The sequence below is a fragment of the Microcaecilia unicolor genome, chromosome 2 (assembly GCF_901765095.1).
Source record: "Microcaecilia unicolor chromosome 2, aMicUni1.1, whole genome shotgun sequence".
Classification (NCBI taxonomy): Eukaryota; Metazoa; Chordata; class Amphibia; order Gymnophiona; family Siphonopidae; genus Microcaecilia; species Microcaecilia unicolor.
In genome coordinates, this window is record NC_044032.1 from 232602911 (window position 1) to 232619378 (window position 16468).

General features: G+C 45.8%; 1 protein-coding gene across 4 annotated transcripts in view; it reads left to right on the top strand.

Annotated features, from left to right (window-relative positions):
- LOC115463361 overlaps positions 1-16468 on the top strand; it is a 209087-nt gene that overhangs the window by 166761 nt on the left and 25858 nt on the right. For all 4 annotated transcript variants that reach the window (XM_030193785.1, XM_030193784.1, XM_030193786.1 and 1 more), the window contains one exon: positions 5793-5905. In XM_030193785.1, coding sequence (XP_030049645.1) covers positions 5793-5905 — 113 coding nt within the window. The remainder of the gene's footprint in view (positions 1-5792; positions 5906-16468) is intronic.

Consider the following 16468-nt stretch of genomic DNA (forward strand, 5'->3'; position numbering starts at 1 on the left):
CAGGAAAAGGGTGATTCCTTTTTCTATGGATTCCTCTACCTTGTCATGCAAAGAGGTTGTCTGTACAATGTGCACTACATGACTTGCGTGGGGTAAATCAAAGGATGCCCCAGCAGCCTCAGAATCATATGACAGAAGTAGACGGTCTTCCTCTAGCCCTATTGAGGTTGATTCATTTTCATATGAACAAAACAAACATCATATCCAAAAGACCCTTTGGTCCAGTATAAACACACTCAGGTGCCGCCCCCCCCCCCCCCGGGCTACAATCCCAGGTTCTAGGTGCAGAGCCAATAACGGGCAAACTGACCCAACTCCAGGAAAGGATTCCCCCACTAGGAAACCCAAGGACTCCTTTCTTCGGACAGCGATTGCCTCTGGCCAGCGGTTCGTAACCAGTAGATAAATAGGGATCTCAGTTATTTCCATGCATGGCACAGCAGATGTGGTTAATCCCAATTCCCCAAATTGGGTATTTGGGTTGAAGAAAACCACTGTATCAAGGGCTTGATGGCCCAAGCAAATACAGAGCTTTAATGTCTTGGGTGCTCTTGACCTTGCACTTTCCAGTCTACTCCACAGTACGCTGTGTAAGAAATTGATTATTGCTCCCAACCATACAAAATAGTTTAATTCCAGCAGAAGCAGCTGTTGGAAGTTTCGCACAATATAACAGTTGTGCACAAACTCCTTGTTCACCAATCACATGGGAACACAAATGATTTCCAGGACATGTTAACCCCCAAGCCAGGCACAAGAAGAGCCTGGGGTGGATATTTTGCATGCCTGGCAAGCCCTTGCTCTTTGATTTGGCGAGTGAGGGTGATATTAATGAGAGATACATCACTGGATACAAGCAACCTGGCTGTTACCTTCCAGGTGTTCCCTAGCATCACATCCACCTGTAAGACTTCTCCCTTTCTTGACATTTCATTTAGCATTCGTGGGTGATTGTCAAGGGTGGAGACTGTGAGACCTTCCTGGCTACCGCACTGCCAGGGCCCAGTCTATTTCAACCTCACTAGTATGCTATCAGGACTTAACTTCACATTGGATATTGCTTCTTTCAGCACCAAGTTTCAAGTTTATTAAAAATGTACTATCCCACCCTTTGGAGTATTTCAGAGCGGTGTACAATCTATAAATAAGAAAAGGGGACAACACAAACAAAGACAATATTCAGGCAATGTCACGCTTCTCACGACACACTGGGTCTGTGAGCCCTTGGGCCACTGCCGAGGAGTGGCAGCGGCAGGCAAATCACCCAAACAGGAGGCAAGGCAGACCACAGACAGACGGGCACAGGCCAGACTGGAGCAGCTGGACTGGAGCAGAAGCACTAAGCAGAAGCAGGAGAATAGACCATGAATCACGCAGTCTTACCGGTAGGCAGCAAAGCAGCAGGGAAACCAGGAACCACACAGAGTCTGTAGGCTGGCGGCAATCAATAGTAAATCAGGAATCAAGCAGAGTCTTGGGCAGGTGGCAGACAGTAGAACAAACCAGGAAACAAGCAGAGACTTGGGCAGGCAGCAGACAGTAGAATAAACCAGGAAACAAGCAGAGTCTTGGGCAGGCAGCAGACCTTAGAACAAACCAGGAAGCAAGCAGAGTCTTGGGCAGGCAGCAGACAGTAGAATAAACTAGGAAACCAGCAAGGTCAAAAACAGGCAAAACAAGCTTTCAGGGCAGGAATCGCAACAGACCAACAAGGACAAGAACAGGACTGAAGACCTCTGATGCCAAGGCAAAGCCTGAAAGTTCCCAGGTGCTAAATAAAGGCAACATACCAGGGGCGTAGCCACGGGCGGGCCTGGATGGGCCCAGGCCCAGCCACTTTTGCTCCAGGCCCGCCCGCCCTAACTAGCCTCAACCCAACAACATCGCTGCTTTTGGGTCTGGTCCAGGAGTGTTGCCTGCCTGAAATTGTTCTCCCTGCTGCTGCCTCGGTCCCTGCAGCATTCCTTTTTTCACCCATCGCCGGCAGCGCTACGATTCACAGAGGCCGCTCCGCTCCCCCTGCAGCATCCATTTGGCCCTATGAAAACAGGAAGTGCATCAGAGAGGGCCGGATGGATGCGGCAAGGGGGAGAGGAGCAGCCTGTGTGAATCGCAGCGCTGCCGGCGACGGGCAAAAAAAAGAATGCTGCAGGGACCTTAAAAGGAAGGCAAAGGTTGAATCCCTTAGTACAGAAATAATACCTGGACACTCGTGCTGTCCCCTCCGTTCTCAAACAGCTGTAATAGTAAAAACGTCAAAATCTTTAGGGTCTGTTGGGATTATCATATTTTCAATGCTTGGCACACCTCCTCCACCTGAGAGCACACACTTAAAGGAATGCACTTCAGCACTAAAACCCGAAGAGGTGCAAGAAGCTGTACTTTGGCCTGTTAATGTCCACTGCTGTACGTGTCACCGATTACACATACCCTGCGCTACATTTTCAGCATTTCGCTGAGCCAAGATTGGCGGACGCTGTTCACACCCAATGACTTAGTTACTTTGGCTGAAGTTTGAGTCTTCTATCTGCTGCCTCCTGAGTGTGAGTTTCCTGGAAAAGCACTTCTCTGGTTGATTGGGAACTTCAAAAGGATCCTGCAGAGGTGAGTCCTGCGAACTGCGAGAAATCATGGATTTGCTTGATGTGTAAATATCATAGCTGCTTTGTGAAGGACACGACACAGGAGCTGTCAGACACAGTTTGTGGTTTTCAAAGGTGAAATATCCTTGGGCACTGTTTCGGGGCTGTGAATTTTCAGTTACTGCGTTTCTAGCTCTGGAATGATCTCCCTCCAGCGCTTTCTCCTGAATTGTCCTTCTCTCCCTTTAAAGTGTTACTTAAAACACACTTTTTTTTTCTCTTGCATTTGGTTTTGCTTCCCCGTCCGCCAGTTGATGCTGTGCTGTAGGATATCAGTCGCCTTTTCAGTTGTGCTTCTCTGTGTGTCTGATCCAGCAGCGGGGAGAAGAATTTCAGGCAGAAGTTCTTTGAGGTAGGCGCAGGACAAGCTGATGTGATGTTTGTAAAAGGAGAGGGGAGATTCAGACAAAGGATCACAAAAAGAACTGCATGGAGGGGAGGGGATGAAAGAGGTGCTGCACAGGGGGAGGGAAGAGAGAGGATTAATTTTTTGAGGTGAGGGAGGAAGAGATGCTGCCTGGGGTGTAGATAAGAAAAAATAATTATTTGGGATGGGAGGGAGAGAGAGGTGGGGTGGGAGGGAGAGTTGCTGCACAGGGGGGTAAAGAGTGAGGGAGAAAGTTGGACATGGGATGGGAGGGAGAGATGCTACATGGGTCGGGGGAGACAACTGTTGGAGGTGGGGTGGGAGGAAGAGCTGCTGCATGGGATGGAGAGAGAGGAAGAGATGCTGAGGCGAGAGAGGGAGAAATGGACATGAGGATGGAGGGGGAGGGAGAGATGCATGGGGAGAGAGAGGAAGAAATGCTGGGTGTGGAGTGGGAGGGAGAGATGCAGAAGAGACAGGGAGAGAGAGAGAAATGTTGGACATAGAAGTAGGAGAGAGGGAGAGATGCTGTATGGTGAAGAAGAAGGAAGAACAAGAGAGATGTTGGACCAAGGGCACAAGGAAGGGAGACAGTGAGAGTGATGTGGACAGAAGGAGAGAGGGAGGAAGAAAGAGAGGTTGAACATGGGGGTGGATGAGAGGGTGAAATGTGGGGGTGACATGTGAGAGTAGGACAGCGCAGAAAAAATGTTGTGCCCATCCAATTTGGGCTCAGGCCCATCCAAAATTGGCTGTCTGGCTACGCCACTGCAACATGCAAGGGAGTTCACCAGGTAAGGGTGCTGCTAAGTTCCAAAAATCCCAAGACTGTCTGGAAGGCTGGAAGATCCGGACCGGACCAGCATGACTTCTGGAACATGGGAAACAGCAAACAGACAGTCCATCGCAGCCAGGTGGCGAGATGAGTGAGAGCATGAAACAGGGCCACAACCGTGACAGGCAAGACCTATTAGGGCAAAAGGGAGAAGTACAATAATTGATAGGGTAGAAAGGGAAGGAAAAAATGATATGGAATGCCACAGGTACCTCCTGGTTCATTTTGCCGCAAAGAGAGATTCATTTATATGTGCTTTAAAGAGGTATGTTTTGACTTCTTGAAGTGTACTGAATCTGATCAATGACCATACAGCATAATTCTGAAAATGTATGATGAAACTGAAGAGTGTCTAACTAAAGGTTCTTCTAGCTTCCCACGGGACACACAATGTCGATGTTCGATAATCCTTGTCTTAAACATGCGTGAAATTTGTCTCACATATTTCAAATGGCAAGGACAAGTGATCATGTAAATCACATTTCAAGATGTGCATGTAGTGGAATTACTAAATTTGAAAGTACGGTTCTTCACAGGATCCACCAGTTGTGTGCCATTACGGATGAAGGCACACAATGAACAACTGCCACATTTCCCACGTCCCGATGCAGTCTCAGATTTACCAAACCAAACATCAGACCTGCTGTATGCAAACAAAGCAGTAACCGTTCAAAAGCCTTCATGCATCTCTTCAGTCTCATGAGAGTAGAGAGATAATTAATCCTCATGATAATTACATAAAGCTCTCTTCCAAGCTTTACTCACGAGTTTCCTGAGATAAACCTGTTTTCCAGTTTAAGTGATGAGATGAGCATATTCTATTGAATCCCAAGTTCTCCTATAATGCAAGAACTGAGAAAAAGGAAAACTTATCTTGGCATGTTGAGGTTTCATGCAATCGTAATGCAAAAAAGTATTTCTCTTTGTAGGTTTTGAAAAAAACGTATTGTGAAAAATCCCAAAGCTCAAGTCAAAATGAATAATAGGATGACTATTGTTCAATGTCTGTATAAAATCTTGAATCTGGGTCACTATATCAGACCACAGAACAAAAATGTCATCAATGTATTGATACTAGCATGTCAAATAACAATTAGCAAGGGAAGAATAAACCTATTGCTCTTCAAAATTAGCCTTAAATAAATTGGCGAGTGAGGGGGAAATTATGCATCCATCACAATGCCCAACAATTTATTAATAAATACATCCATCCAAAATGAAATAGTTATACTGCAGAGCCAGTTGCATGTTTAAAGAAGTTACCTTAGCAAGGTTTAAAAAAGGTTTGGCTAAGTTCCTGAAAGAAAAGTCCATAAACCATTATTAAGATAGGCTTGGGGAAATCCACTGCCTTTTTTAGAAAAGAAAAAAAATCTGTTTTACTCTTTTGGGATCTTTCCAGGTCCTTATGATTGGAAACAGGATACTGGGCTTGATGGACCTTTGGCCTGTCCCAGTATAGTGATGCTTACATACTTTTGACATTTTGCGAAGAGGAGGTAGGGAAGAAAAGGGATGCCAAGCACCACAGGAAAGAGAAGAGAGAGAATATGAGATGCTGGACATTTTGAGAAGGGGAGGTAGGGAAAGAGAGAGATGTTGCTTACCTTGGAGTGGAGGTGGTGAAATGACAGATGCTGAACCCCTTGGGGTGGAGGGAGGCAGGGAAGGAGAGATATGCTGGCCATCATGGAGGGGAGGGGAGGTAGGGAAGGGGAAAGGTGCTGAACAGCTTGGAGAGGAGGTGCATGTAGAGAAAGGGGGATGGTGGGCATGTAAGGAGTAGGGCCTTGAACCACCCCTTAGTGGGGGGAGGGGGATACATAGCTGAAGGTTGCCTAGGGTGTCAAATACTCTTGGGCCAGCCCTGTTTATTATTAGGATAATATTAATTAAAACCCTTATTAATTTCCATGTTCTCACACAAGGTCTTCATGTTATGTTTTAGGTGGATCAATATATTACCACCCAGCGGAAGACAATAAATCTAAAGTGGCTTTGGTTCTGACATTCGGAGAATATATATTGCAGTTGTGTTATAAAAAGAAGCTCTACCTTGAGGTATTGTACCAAACCTCTATTTTTTTTCCCTGTGAACAAAAGGTGGGTGTACAGGAAGACAAAAGAAGAATGTTGCACATGATGGCCTCTAAAATGATCTGCTTTTGTTAGTCCTATGTATAGTGCTGAATTGTTAGCTGTACTGAAGAAGATTATCTATAAAAAAACAAAATCACTGGATGACTATTTTATGTGTTCTTTTACTAAGCTGCAGTGTAAAGTGGACATAGAGGGGCATAATCGAACGCGAATGCCCATCTTAATGGGCGTCTATCTCCGAGAACGGGTACGTGAAGGGGCAGGATAAACCGTATTTTCGGAAAAAATGGGCGTCCATCTTTTTTCCGATAATACGGTTTGTGCCAGCCAAATGCATCGGATTTGTGCGGATTTGAGCAGGGCGATTTCGTTTTTCAGCAATAATGGAAACTGAAGGCGTCCAGCTCAAAAGCGACCAAATCCAAGGCATTGGGTCGTGGGAGGGGCCAGGATTCGTAGTGCACTGGTCCCCCTCACATGCCAGGACACCAACCGGGCACCCTAGGGGGCACTTGTAACAATTAAAAAAAAAGTTAACTACCTCTGAAGTCCATAGCTCCCTTCCCTTGGGTGCTGAGCCCCCCAAATTCTCCCCCAAATCCCCCCCAAAACCCACTCCCCACAACTCTACACCATTATGGCTGAAGGGGGGCACCTAGATGTGGGTACAGTGGGTTTTGGGGGTGGTTTGGAGGGCTCCCATTTACCACCACAAGTGTAACAGGTAGGGGGGGATGGGCCTGGGTCCACCTGGCTGAAGTCCACTGCACCCACTGACAACTGCTCCAGGGACCTGCATACTGCTGTGATGGCGCTGGGTATGACATTTGAGGCTGGCATACAGGCTGGAAAGAAAAAGTTTTAAAGTTGTTTTTTTTGAGTGGGAGGTGGTTAGTGACCATTGGGGGAGTCAGGGGTGGTCATCCCTGATTCCCTCCGGTGGTCATCTGGTCATTTAGGGCACTTTTTTGGGACTTGTTCGTGAAAAAAAAAGGTCCAAAAAAGTGACCCAAATTCGCGCTAAAACGCCTTTCTTTTTTCGATTATCGGCCAAGGACGCCCATCTCTCCTCGGTTGATAAACACGCCCCAGCCCCACCTTCACCACGCCTCCGACACGCCCCCATCAACTTTGGCCGTTTCCGCGACAGATTGCAGTTGAAGACGCCCAAAATCGGCTTTCGATTATACCGATTTGGGCGCCCACGGGAGAAAGACACCCATCTCCCGATTTGGGTCGAAATATGGGCGTCTTTCTCTTTCGAAAATAAGGCGGATAGCGTACCCTAGTGGGTTTTTCCCACATGCTAAGGGCCTTTATAACACAGCAGTAAAATGGACAATTTGTAATGCCATGTACTAATGGTGCTACTAGTATATGCACCAAAATAAACCAGAAGGGCAATAAAACACAAGAACCAGTCCAAGAAAAACGTCAAAAGCATTTAATATTCAGTCCATCAATGAATGTCTGTGGCACAAAAGGAACAATTCAAAAGACTCGACATGGCAGTGTTTCGGCAATCAGTGCTTGCGTCAGGAGCATAGGCGTAGTTTGACTGTTTCATTTGGGGGGGCAAAGAATGGGCGGAGCATATTAGCATATCATTTGCATATATACATATGCAAATAATATGCTAATATGGAGGAAGGAAATTAAATTTACAGGCAAAATATCACAGATGCACATTTCAAAAAGCTGACACATTTCAATTAATAAATTATGAATAAAATAAACTTTTATTTACCTTTGTTGTCTGATCATTTAGTTTTTCTATTCGCTTTGATCCCAGTGTCTTCTGTTTTATGCAGTGTCTTCTTTCCAGTAGGCTTCCCTCTGCTCCCCACCCTCCCAGTCCCATCCATCTCTTGCTCCTTCCCTCTGCTCCCCACCCCTCCCAGTCCCAACCATCTCTTGCTCCTTCCCGCTGCTCCCCACCCCTCCCAGTCCCATCCATCTTCTGTTCCTTCCCTCTGCTCACCATCCCTCCGTCCCATCCATCTCTTGCTCCTTCCCTCTGCTGTGCCTGACCTCTCCAAATCCCATCCATCTCCTGGTCCATCCCTCTGCTCCCCACCCCTCGCAGTCCCATCCATCTTCTGTTCCTTCCCTCTGCTCACCATCCCTCCGTCCCATCCATCTCTTGCTCCTTTCCTCTGCTGTGCCTGACCTCTCCAAATCCCATCCATCTCCTGGTCCATCCCTCTGCTCCCCACCCCTCGCAGTCCCATCCATCTCTTGCTCCTTCCCTCTGCTCACCTCCTTTCCCAGTCCAATCCAATTCCTGGTCCTTCCCTCTGCTCCCCACCCACCCCTCCCAGTCCCATCCATCTCTTACTCCTTCCCTCTGCTCCCCACCCACCCACCCACCCCTCCCAGTCCCATCCATCTCTTGCTCCTTCCCTCTGCTTCCCACCCCTCCCAGTCCCATCCATCTCCTGCTCCTTCCCTCTGACCTCCTTTCCCAGTCCAGTCCAATCCAATTCCTGGTCCTTCCCTCTGCTCCCCACCCACCCCTCCCAGTCCCATCCATCTCTTGCTCCTTCCCTCTGCTTCCCACCCCTCCCAGTCCCATCCAATTCCTGGTCCTTCCCTCTGCTCCCCACCCACCCCTCCCAGTCCCATCCATCTCTTGCTCCTTCCCTCTGCTTCCCACCCCTCCCAGTCCCATCCATTTCCTGCTCCTTCCCACTGCTTCCCACCCTCCCAGTCCCATCCATCTCCTGCTCCTTCCCTCTGCTTCCCACCCTCCCAGTCCCATCCATCTCCTGCTCCTTCCCTCTGCTTCCCACCCTCCCAGTCCCATCCATCTCCTGCTCCTTCCCTCTGCTTCCCACCCCTCCCAGTCCCATCCATCTCCTGCTCCTTCCCTCTGACCTCCTTTCCCAGTCCAGTCCAATCCAATTCCTGGTCCTTCCCTCTGCTCCCCACCCACCCCTCCCAGTCCCATCCATCTCTTGCTCCTTCCCTCTGACCTCCTTTCCCAGTCCAGTCCAATCCAATTCCTGGTCCTTCCCTCTGCTTCCCACCCCTCCCAGTCCCATCCATCTCCTGCTCCTTCCCTCTGACCTCCTTTCCCAGTCCAGTCCAATCCAATTCCTGGTCCTTCCCTCTGCTCCCCACCCACCCCTCCCAGTCCCATCCATCTCTTACTCCTTCCCTCTGCTCTCCACCCTCCCAGTCCCATTCATCTTCCCTCTGCTGCCCCCCCCCCCCCCGCGAGGTCCAGGATCGTGACTCCGTTTACCCCCTCTCTTCCTCCCTCCCTCCGGTGCGGGCAGCAGTCTTCTTCAGCCTTTCTGTGTTCCTGGCAGCGGTAGCGACGTACACGCTGCCTTCGGTCTGCCCCGGAAGCCTTCTCTTCAAGTTCCTGTTCCCACCTATGCGGGAACAGGAAGAGAAGGCTTCGGGGCAGAGCTGAAGGCAGCGTGTACGTCGCTACCGCTGCCAGGAACAAGAAAGGCTTAGAGAAGATTGGTGCTGCCTGCGCCGGAGGGTAGGAAGAGAGGGGGTAGATTATAGACACACTCGTCTCCGTCCGCTTCGCTGCTTCCCTGCCCTCTCTGTCTGCGTCCCGCCTTCCTCTGATGTCATTTCCTTTCGGGTGGGACGCAGACAGAGAGGGCAGGGAAGCAGCGAAGCGGACGGAGACGAGCGCGTGCCTGCTTGTTTTTTTTTTTTTTTTCATTCTAGCGCCAGTCCACGTCATTGTCGTTTGGGGGGGCATTGCCCCCCCTCGCCCCCCCCAGTCTACGCCTATGGTCAGGAGTCATACATTACTATAAACAGTTCATTTATAATAAATAAATACATGAATAAATGATTCCATACATAAAACGAGTCAAAACAAATACAAATGGAAACTATTAAAATTACAATTATGAATCCACCTACAGTAGCTTTGAACATTCTAGGGCACAAATGTTAAATAAATAAAGTATTGATTACATAAAACCAATATAAATTGGTTAAGAATAACTTTTAAAATTGGAGTTACAAAGAATGAAAGTAAATAACTGCAAACCTTACAGGATAAACAATATACACTGAAGGGGTGTAGCCAGACCCTAGCATTTGGGGGGTCTGGAGCCCAAAGTGGGGGGGGGGCACAGTTTGTAGCCCACTCCCCGCCACAGTCCCTGCCCTGCCGCAACCCCCATATACCTTAGCTGGCAGGGGTCCCCAACCCCCACCAGCTGAAGCCTTTCTACAGCATTGTTCTTTGCACATTGCCTGCCTTGCTTCCCCTCATGTCACTTGCATGCTTGGTTTTAGTGAAACTGAGCATGTTCAAATAGTGCATGCTCAGTTTCACGAAAACCGAGCAAGCACGCAACGTGAGGGGAAGCAAGGCAATGTGCAGATAACATCACTGGAGAAAAACTTCAGCTGGCGGGGGTTGGGAATCCCCACCAGCGAAACCAGGAGCCCTGGATCCAATTTTGTGGGGGGGGGGGGGGGGGGGCAGGCCCCCCCATAGCTATGCCACTGATCTGTCAGGATTATTATAAATATTGAAAACATCAAAAGTCAACAACATAATAAACTGGTTCTTACGTTTTATTGCCTTGCTGGTTTGTTTTGGTTGTGGTTACAGGAGGCTCCATCCTTTTATGCCAGTGTTTCCCAAGTCCAGTCCTGGAGTACCCCTTGCCCTCAGTAACATTTAGAAAATAAAAAAAGTTCTCAATTTACTCCAAAATTTTCAAGTAATTAGGCTCCATTCTAAGATGAACAAGCAAAATGTTCCACATTCACACAGCTTGATAAAATAAAAGCTTGAGAGTGCAGCTTTTTTGGTTTAACTTGCTCCATGGTGTGACCGCACCTTTAGAATTGCATTCAGTTCTGGTCACCGTATCTCAAAAAAGATATAGCAGAATTAGAAAAGGTTCAAAGAAGAGCAGCCAGAATGATAAAGTGGATAGAACTCCTCTCATATGAGGAAAGGCTAAACAGGTTAGGCCTCTTCAGCTTGGAAAAGAGACAGATGAGGGGAAATATTACTGAGGTCTACAAAATCCTGAGTGAAGTAGAATGAGTAGAAGTAAATTGATTTTTTTACTGATTCCAAAAGTAAAAAGACTAGGGTCACTCAATGAAGTTACATGGAAATACTTTTAAAACAAATAGGAGGAAATAATTTTTCACTCAACAAATAGTTAAACTCTGGAACTCTTTTCTGGAGAATGTGGTAACAGTGGAGACCATGGAGCGATACAGAGGCATTATGGTATTTTCAGTCTTATTCACCGTCCCTTTCCTAATAATTCCTAGCATCCTGTTTGCTTTTTTGTCTGCTGCCACACACTGAACAGAAGATTTCAGCATATTATCTAAAACGACACCTAGATGTTTTTCTTGAGTGCTGATCCCCAAGGTAGACCCTAGCATCAGGTAACTATGATTCAGATTATTCTTTCCAATATGCATCACCTTTCATTGGTCCACATTAAATTTCATCTGCTATTTTGATGCCCAGTCTTCCAGTTTCCTAAGGTCTTCCTGCAATATTTCACAGTCCGCACGTGTTTTAACAACTTTGAATAGTTTTGTGTCATTTGCAAATTTAATCACCTCACTTGTCGTTCCGATTTCCATATCATTTATAGATAAGTTAAATAGCACCGGTCCCAGTACTGATCCCTGTGGCACTCCACTGTTCACCCTCCTCCATTGAGAGAAATGACCATTTAACCCTATCCTCTGTTTTCTGTCCAATAACCAATTCCTAATCCACACGAGACCCTTGCCTCCTATCCCATGACTTTTTAATTTTCTCAGGAGTCTCTCATGAGGAACTTTATAAAATGTTTCTGAAAATCTAGATACACTACATCAACTGGCTCACCTTTATCCACATGTTTATTCACACCTTCAAAAAAATGAAGCAAGTTGGTGAGGCAAGACTTCCCTTGGCTGAACCCATGCTGACTCTGTCCCATTAAACAATGTTTGTCTGTGTGTTCTGTAATTTTATTCTTTATAACACTTTCCACTATTTTGCCTGGCACTGACATCAGGCTTACCAGTCTGTAATTTCCCAGATTATCTCTGGAGCCCTTTTAAAAAATCGGTGTCACATTAGCCACCCTCGAACCTTCAGGTACTATGGATGATTTTAACGACAGGTTACAGGTTTCAACAGATCAGCAATTTCATGCCTGAGTTCTTTGAGTACCCTTGGATGTATGTCATCCAGTACAGGTGATTTACTACTCTTTGTTAATTTGGCTCAGTACATCTTCCAGGTTCACCAAGATTTCTTTCAGTTCCTCCGTATCATCACCCTTGAAAACCATTTCCGTGCAGGCAGATCTCATGCATCTTTTTCCATAAAGACCGAAGCAAAGAATTCATTCAGTTTCTCTGCTATGGTCTTACTGTCCCTGATTGTCCCTTTTGCTCCTTCATGCTCTAACGATTCCATGGATTCCCTCACAGACTTTCTGCTTCTAATGTACCTGAAAAAGTTGTTACTGTGAGTTTTAGCCTCTGCAACAAGTTTCTCTATATTCTCCTTTAGCCTTCTTTATTATTTTCTTTCTTTATTTATTTATTTCAAACACTTTCAATCCGCCTATAAACTAGGCGGTTCCCATAAAAACATACATACCAATGTAAAACAAATTATCAATTAACAGAAATATAACATGAAATACTACTAACATAATCCAAAACTTAAGATGATGCTGTCATAACTTCCAAATCTGCACTATATCAATAGCATGCTTGAACAAAAAGCTGTGTTTTAAATAATTTCTTAAATTGCTGGAAACTAATAGTTAAGCAAAGCTGACCTTGCAAGATATTCCACATTAACATTCCTGCTATAGAAAAAGCAGAAACCTGAGTAAAGACATCATTTACTGAAGACATCAATTGCAAACTCAGACATTCCTGATATAGACAGAGTGAAAACTTGGCCAAAATACCAAGGTATTTTACCATCTATTAATTGATGAATTATACTCAAAACTTTATGCTGCACTTGATATTTCACAGGTAACCAATGAAGTTGTTTCAAATATGGAGTTATATGTTCAAATCTGGAAACTCCAAAAACAAACCTAGCACCATGCTGGCTGTCATTTTCTCTTCTTTCCACCTTTACAAATATGTGGAATGTATCTGGTCTGGGCTTCCAAGATGGTATTTTTGAATAACGTCCATGCCTGATTTAGTGTCCTAACCTCAGCAGCCAATCCTTTTAGCTTCTTTTTAACCACGTTCCTCATTTTATTATAGTCACCCTTTTGAAACTTAAATGCAGCTATGTAGATTTTCTTTGTGGGTTCATCCCAGATAGTATCTCAAACTTGATCATGTTATAATCACTGTTTCCTAGGTGACCCAACACCACCACCTCTCGCACTATGCCCTGCACGCCACCAAGGACCAGATCCAAAATGGTTCCCCCTCTTGTTGGTTCCTGGACCAGTTGCTCCAAGAAGCAGTTGTTAATTACATCTAGAAATTTTATCTCCCTGGAACTCCCTGATGTAACATTTAGCCGGTCAATATTGGGGTAACTGAAATCAACCATTATTATAGTGTTGCCCAATTTGCCAGCTTTCCTTATCTCTATAAACATTTCTCCTGGCAGACTGTAGTACAGCCCTACAAGAATACTCCTTCCCTTCACACATGGAATTTCTATCCATAATGATTCCACGCTATTATCTGTTTCATGTGGAATGCTTATTTTATTTGACTCAATTCCCTCTTTAACATATAGCGCAACCACCCGCCCCTCCAATTTGATCCTCTCTATCATTGCATTACAATTTGTACCCTGTTAACACAGTGTCCCATTGATTGCCCTCTCTCCACCAAGTCTTTGAAATGCCTATTATATCTACCTCATCATTTAGTGCTACATACTCTAACTCTCCCATCTTATTTTTTAGGCTTCTAACATTTGTATACAGGCATTTCAAATTGTGTTTATTCCTTGGATCTACAAGCTGCTTAGATGTTAAGGGGATAATGTGCATCCTTTATCCTGCTCTCTCATTAAGGACACCTGGCTTCTTTAAGCATTGTTGAAACCTCTCTACTGGGATTCCCTAAATGTCCTGTTTCAATAGTATCCTTCAAGGATACTCCATACCAAACTATGTGCTCCTGGGTGACTGTCAGCTTTCCAGCTTTCCCCCCATTCTAGTTTAAAAGCTGCTTTATCTCCTTTTTTAAAGTTAGCACCAGCTATCATAGGCATCCAGGCCTACCTAATAGTATTAACAGATCCAAACACACAAAAGGTATTGAAATATGAAAGTAAATGTCCAGAACCCATCTCCATGATTAAACTTGGACAAGCATAGAAAATACTGACAGAACAGACATATATAAATGTGACAGTGTGGCTCCATGGCCAGGGTTGGAACTCTCAGGAATACAGCCACACATAAGTACGGTAAGTAAAACAATAACTTTATTAAATTGAAAGTAAGGATTTACCAAATCAGTTCTCTCCACAGGCTGGATACTCTAACCAAACAATTTCTTGGAGATTTACTACAGTTCCTTTGATCCCTGTCCCTGACAAGCTGCACAATTCAATGTACAGTACTTTTCCCTCTTGCTTCAGGGTCCCTGCAGTCTGTCCCGGACGTGGCTTCCACAGGTTCCGTGCATAGTCAACTCTCCTTAACTCCAAGATTCCTGTAGTCTGTCTCTAATACAGCCTCACAGGTTTAGATGACACTCACTCTTGTAATTTAAGGTTCTAAGGAAACTTGTCCTACCTCACTGCAAGCCTCTGCTTCTGGCAAACACAGGATATCAAAGTCTGGTGAGGGCCACTCCTCTTCCCTGGGATCTCCCCAGATTCTGCAGCTAACGGGAACACCCTGGGAGGATTCCGTCACTTAGGTCCTCCCTGATCTGTTCTGCTCCAGGGCATTTAACCTCCTCCCTGCCTGAGCCCAACCCCTGACTCAGCAGGTTAGCTCCACCTACCCTAAGGTGGCTCAGTCTCAGCATCTGTGTGCTTATTGCAGTGACAGCAGATATATAAGGATCATCTTATATATATATATATATATATTTTTTTTTTTTTTTTTTTTTTTAACAAGTAAATGGGCTCTTACAAAATTAGGTCATGTCTAAAAGCAAGTAAAATGCATGCTGGCACATACTTTTGCAGTAGCTGTGCACAAGGGCAGAGTTTAGGCAGAGAATGAGCATACACAACTACTACACATGCATAAATTATAAAATACATGAATACATGCATAAAGTAGTACACACTAACATTTTTCTCAGAGGACAAGCAAGCCAATAATTCTCACATGTGGGTGACATGTCCCGCGTCACCCAGTTCAGAGCTTGGAAAAAGCTTTATATAGCTTTAAGAGTGTGCACAGTGCTCCTACTGAACATGTACAAGTGCGGGACCACCAGTTCTCTTTTTTTTCCATGGTGAGGAGAGGATGCCATTTTCATCACTCCTCACAGCTCAGTTTGAGAGAGTTTTTTTGAGAGCCTCTATTTTGTGCCTGCCTGGGGGTTTTTTGTTTCATTTTGTCTTACTTTCTCTTGCGGGACATTTTTTCCCCTTACCCTTACAGTCTTAGGATATTTTGTCCTTCTTTTAAAGTTTCCTTTCGTTTTAACCATGCTTGGTAGGTCGCACTTAGGCCTGAGCCTCGGTCTGGCTTTCTCCCTTTTCTTTCTTGGTGCTTTGCCTCTTTTGAATTAGCCATGGCTGTTTTTTCTTCCATGTCATTGAAGGTTCCCAGTGGCTTTAAGTGCTGCAGCCAGTGCAATAGGACCATCTCTGGCAAAAACACCATTCTTGGAATCTTCAGTGTTTGAGGACTGAACATACCCTTCTAACTGTGTTCTTTGTCTTTGTATGAAGAAAAGAACCCAGTTGGGCAGAGAGGCTCAATGAGAAAAACGTTTTGAAGCCAGGTTCGAAGCATCAGTATCAGCATCAGTGTCTTCAGTATTGGCATCAGGGATTGCATCAGCATCAAGTGCATCTGTCCGCATGTCTGCTATATCCTTAAACACTGGGAGTAGCCATGTATCGAGTGGGTCTCCACCTGCCTTGATGCCGGTTGCTGTGCAGGCCCCCCCAGGCCCAGTCGGACCTGACCACAAGGCGACGTGAGGATTTGACATTGGCCTTGTCGGCACCAAGAAACGTCGATGACTGGCATTGGGGGAAGCCCAAGAAGCATCGGCATCAATTGTCCTCAATGCATGGTGCTGGGAGCTCCAGGACACCGAGGGAACACCCGATATTTGAGAAGCATCAGCGTTGGGAGGACCACTCCGCCTCCATACAGGAATTGCCAGGCACCTACTCCGACCTTGACAGTTCTGCAGCCTATCTCTGAACCGACACCCCAGCCTTTCCCGATGTTGGCCCTCAATAAGCACTTCAGGGCCTTGCTCCCTGAGCTTTTGGCAAGGCTATTACATCAGAGTGCATTGGCATCTGGGGTGCTTGCGCCTGCCATACCTCTTACTTCTGCCTCATATGGCCATCAGCCTACGGTGAGGTGTCCA